The 4,786-nt window shown below is 33.7% G+C and overlaps 1 protein-coding gene across 2 annotated transcripts; it reads right to left on the reverse strand.

Annotated features, from left to right (window-relative positions):
• Positions 1–264: 264 nt before the first annotated feature.
• On the reverse strand, positions 265–4,534 carry AGTR2 (angiotensin II receptor, type 2). Of its 2 annotated transcripts, XM_011957022.1 has the most exons (3): positions 4,423–4,534; positions 4,214–4,273; positions 265–3,009 (listed from the first exon to the last, which is right to left on the reverse strand). In XM_011957022.1, the coding sequence occupies exon 3, from the start codon at positions 2,972–2,974 to the stop codon at positions 1,883–1,885; it is 1,092 nt and encodes a 363-aa protein (XP_011812412.1). In that variant the 5' UTR covers positions 2,975–3,009; positions 4,214–4,273; positions 4,423–4,534; the 3' UTR covers positions 265–1,882. The 2 variants fall into 2 exon arrangements, with proteins under 2 accessions (XP_011812412.1, XP_011812413.1); XM_011957023.1 differs by lacking the exon at positions 4,214–4,273 and having other exon boundaries at positions 1,770–3,009; positions 4,423–4,492.
• Between the last annotated feature and the right edge of the window lie 252 nt (positions 4,535–4,786).

Genomic DNA, 4,786 nt, shown 5'->3' on the forward strand with positions numbered 1-4,786 from the left:
AAAGTCCAGAAAGACTAGGAAGAGTGACATCTCACAAGGTCTTCCAGACTCAAGGAAAGTTGGATTTTGCTTTCATACTTAATGGGAAATTATGGCAGAACACTCAAGAGAGGAAGACTTGAACAGTATGGCAAGAAGCCAAGTGAGTAATAATCAGAGCTGAAACTAAGTAGTATCAGTGGAGATAAAATGGAGGATACAAATACAAGTGAAGGTAAGAATATATACTTAGAAGTAGTTTAAAAAATTTTTAAAAAGCACGGATTTCTTCCAATTAAAAATTTTATTTATATGAGATGTTTTACAAAATTATTTAAAACATGACATCATAGTTGGTTATACATTTAGCTATTTGTTTTTACTGAAAATAAAAGGATTGATTACATGAAATTAGGACTTTTTCAGAAAGTGGTATGACAGGATTCTTCTGTCTATAATCCTGGAACCTGGCAGAGATGCTGAGCCCCCAAAACATCAGTTCCACCTCAGAGATCAGTATTTAGACCTACCTCAGAGGAAGGTCCTAGATAACCTGTTATTATACAGGGCTGGTACAGAATGAAGTCTCAAATTTCTAAAATTAATATTCATACTTTAATGTAGGTAAACTTTAGGTAACTCAGTTTTAGGCACTCCTCTAATTTAGGAGCTTTAATAGTGTTGAGAAGGAGATATCTAGACCTGCAATTGGTTTAAAATAACTCTACAGAATCATACAGATTCTGAAACAGTGTTTATAGATATAGGGTAAAATTACCCGCATGGTGTATATTTTCAAAGTCACATTGCACTGCCCTGACAGGTTCCTTTCTTGGTACCAAACATGTAATTGACTGGGTCTCTTTGCCCCCCACCCAGACCCCATGTAGCAAAATTCCATTCTGGATACCATTTCGTATGACAGTTAAGGGTTTGTTACAAGTTAAAGAGTTTTTTTTTTTTTTTAAGCCACCCAGATATTTTAGGAAACAACCCAGAACAAAAGCATTAATAATAAAAATCAAATCAGTGTCCTGTATATCAAAGCACCACATCTAAAAAGTCAAGGATGTAAAAAGTGACCTTTACATTTTATAACAATACACAGTGTTTATTGATTTCAAAAAAGTATCAGAGAAAATAGCAACCTTTAAACCATCATTAAAATGAATAGAAAGATGTTTTTTTTAAAAAGTGCTTATTCAGAGTTTAGTGAACACACAAATATAATTGATTGCAATTCTATGTTACAGTACATTTTACTTTCTATAACTGTAAAAATAAGCTAAAACATAGGAGTATGATTTAATCTATATTCCTAGCCCTACTCAATATGTAGTTATAGATTAGCTATAAACCTCCACTCAAGTGAAATGCAAGAGGAATATAATTTATAGCTTTTTTAAAGAAGTATATGCCTAAAGCCTGAATAATCCAGTATTAATCTATTATAATATACTCAACTTAGAAGTGCTCATCTCTCTTACAATGTTGTCTTGTAAATGATGCAATGAGTTGAAAGACTGGTCCTGGTTCAAGAGAAAATCCTGATAAAAATGGATATGAAACCCCACTAAGAAACACAAGCATGTTTCAAAGAGAAATCTGAAACCCCAAGTCATTATTCACAATCTATTATTAATTACAATTTGAGATATATCACCAGTTATTTCTAGGTTGTAAATATGTCTCACCAATGACAATCTTGCACAAACATATCAGAAAAACAATGGGCAACTCCTGAAAGTCACTGGACGATAAAACATAGTTACATTTGGTTTCAGAAGATTCAAAAAAGATTAGATTAGGGGAAAATGTATTGTTTTATTAAAACCACTTAAAATAATTCTGGTGGGCCTCAAAGCAAGTAGCCATGTTGATTACATGCATTTTGCTCTCAGGTTTAAGACACAAAGGTCTCCATTTCTCTAAGAGAACTGCTTTTCCAGCAAGACATACTCTCTCTTTTCCCTTGGAGCCAAGTAATTGGAACCCTAAACACACTGCGGAGCTTCTGTTGGAACCGGTTTCCAACAAAACAATAGAGAAATGGATTAACGCAGCTGTTGGTGAATCCCAGGAGGATGGCAAAAGGAAGTGCCAGGTCAATGACTGCTATAACTTCACAGCTATTAATGACACCCATCCAGGCCAGAGCATCCAGGAAGGTCAGAACATGGAAGGGAAGCCAGCAAATGATGAAGGCCAGAACAACAGCAGCTGCCATCTTCAGGACTTGGTCACGGGTTATCCTGTTCTTCCCATAGCTATTCGTCTTCAGTAAGTGTTTTCTAATTCCAAAATAGCATGTTGCTATGAATATTAAAGGGATAATAAAACCAAGGATATTTTTCATTAAGGCAATCCCAGCTGACCATTGGGCATATTTCTCAGGTGGGAAAGCCATAATGCAAGCATTCACTCCTAAGTATTCAATAGTTCTGACATCTCGAAAATAAAATGTTGGCAATGAGGACAAACAGGCCATGCACCAAACAAGGGGAACTATATAAGATGCCTGCCAGGGATTTCTTCTTTGAGACAGAAAGGGGTAGATAACGGATTGGTACCTATCAACACTCATACAGGTGATAAAAAAAATGCTTGCAAACATGTTCAGAGTAAGAAAAGAACCAAAAACTTTGCACATCACAGGTCCGAAGAGCCAGTCATATCTATAAGAATAATAGGTTGCCCAGAGAGGAAGAGTAGCCAAAAGGAGTAAGTCAGCCACAGCAAGGTTGAAGATGTAAATGCTAGAAACCTTTTTAGGACCCTTTTGACAACAAAACAGTGTAACCACAACAATATTGACCAGAAATCCAATTACAAATATAATGTAGTAGAGAATAGGAATTGCATCTAAATGCTTATCTGATGGTTTCTGTGAACAATTCAAGGTAGACTCATTGTTGCCAGAGATGTTCACAAGCCCGAAGTGAAGACTGCTGGTAATGCTTTTGCTAGTAGTGACAAGGGTGGAGTTGCCCTTCATATTGAAATGTCAGCAGCTCCTAGTTCTTATGCCTTCTGTGGAGGAAAAAAAATAGAACTCTTAGAATACATACAGAGCTGAGGACATCCTTGAATCCTTAGCATTTTGAAAGTTTGTCAAAAGCAAAATAGAAGTGAGTGATTATAGAAAACATTATGAAACAGAGCCATGCCTTGTAAAATAAGAATGGATTTTACCTCTTGAAAAAGGAGAAATACTTTTCTTAATAGTAGAAAAAAGTAAATCATTTCAGAGACTGAAAGTTCTGAATAAAACTACCTTTTGCCCATCTTTTCTATGATGTTTTTGAAAGGTTTAAAGAAAATTAATATTTCAAAAGATTAGTCAGGGAAGGAAATATGTGAAACAAATAGGAAACCTAGAGGTAAGAAAAGTTAATCTTTCAAAAAACACTTGAGCATATATCTCTGTTTGTATACTTTCTAGAAACCACACTGCTGCCTGCTATTGCATAGAGAAATGCTCTATTTAAGTAACTAATTACATACAAATCACTACAGCTATGGAAAACATAAGTAACATAAGCAATGGAAAACCTAAGTATATAAAAAACTAAAAGAGAATATGCCAAAGGAACATATTGTGATGAGGAATCATGGTTTTTCTTTAATAATTAAAAATAATTCCTTTAGTTTTACTTTTCTATTGTTTTCATAATAATAAAAAAGTTATGAAATATATTTCTAAGTCTTCTCCTTTTAATAGAGAATATTAATTTTAGACATAGATATCTAATTTTGGTCTCTTTCATATATAAACAATCCATTTTCAATTAAAGCAGATAAAGAAAAAAACGGTCAAACCTATTTTAGGTTCAGGTAGAAGTAGTTTATATTGCTGAATGAAATGAGAATCGAACATCAGTGATTGATCATGATATAGTCTTATCATTTTTCTTTTGCTCTCTTTTCAGTTTAACAAAACTGAATAGCCGTGGCTCTCAAATATTGCAGTGCTCAGGTTTTTGTGATTTTTTTCACTAGAAACATTATTTTAAAAGCAAAAAAACACACATGAGCTAAAGGTAAGCATACTAAGGAAACACTATTTACTTTAGATAGTTTCCAAATACATGCAAATAAACTACCCAATTAAAAGTGTAATCTCCAAAGAACCTCCTAATAAAGAGCAAAACTTTTATTTTGGACTAAAGCTTTTTCTTTTGACCTAACAAATTAACATAAAAGAATCAATAATAAATTCCACTTGAAGACTTACTGGTTGTTGAAGTTTAAAGCAGTAATCATAAATCAGCTTGCTTAGTGCCTAAACACGCTCCTGTAAGAGAAACAGCAGCTAAATAATTCAGGAGTTTTGCAAAATACAGTGTTAAAATACAGGAAAAACAAATTCATCCATAAAAAATACTTTCATTTAATGTATGTTCTACTTTCCAAGTAAATTATATGTAAATTGTTCATACTTACCTTAAAAATTAAGGCTGCAGAATGCTTTGAATTCTGTGCTTACTCGTTCTCTCAGACGCTGGGACGTAATAGCACCAGATCTCTGGTTTCCTTCTTATATGTTTGGTCTGTCCACTGGGAGCCTTCAACCTACATAATTCTAGGGCTGACTTATGAACACTTGCCAGCTTTCCAGAGAGGTTTTTTTTTTTTTTTTGTCTGCAAAACATTAATCTGAAATTCTCACTGTCTCCAATCATAACAGCTCATTCAAATAAATCTCAAATAAAAAAATGAAGTTTCCACAAATGTGTTAGATAATTTTGAAGTCAGTGGCTTACTTTAAGAGAAGAATATAATAATTATTTACAGAATTTTCTCTTCC

Source organism: Colobus angolensis, unplaced genomic scaffold (assembly GCF_000951035.1).
Source record: "Colobus angolensis palliatus isolate OR3802 unplaced genomic scaffold, Cang.pa_1.0 Scaffold430, whole genome shotgun sequence".
NCBI lineage: Eukaryota > Metazoa > Chordata > Mammalia > Primates > Cercopithecidae > Colobus > Colobus angolensis.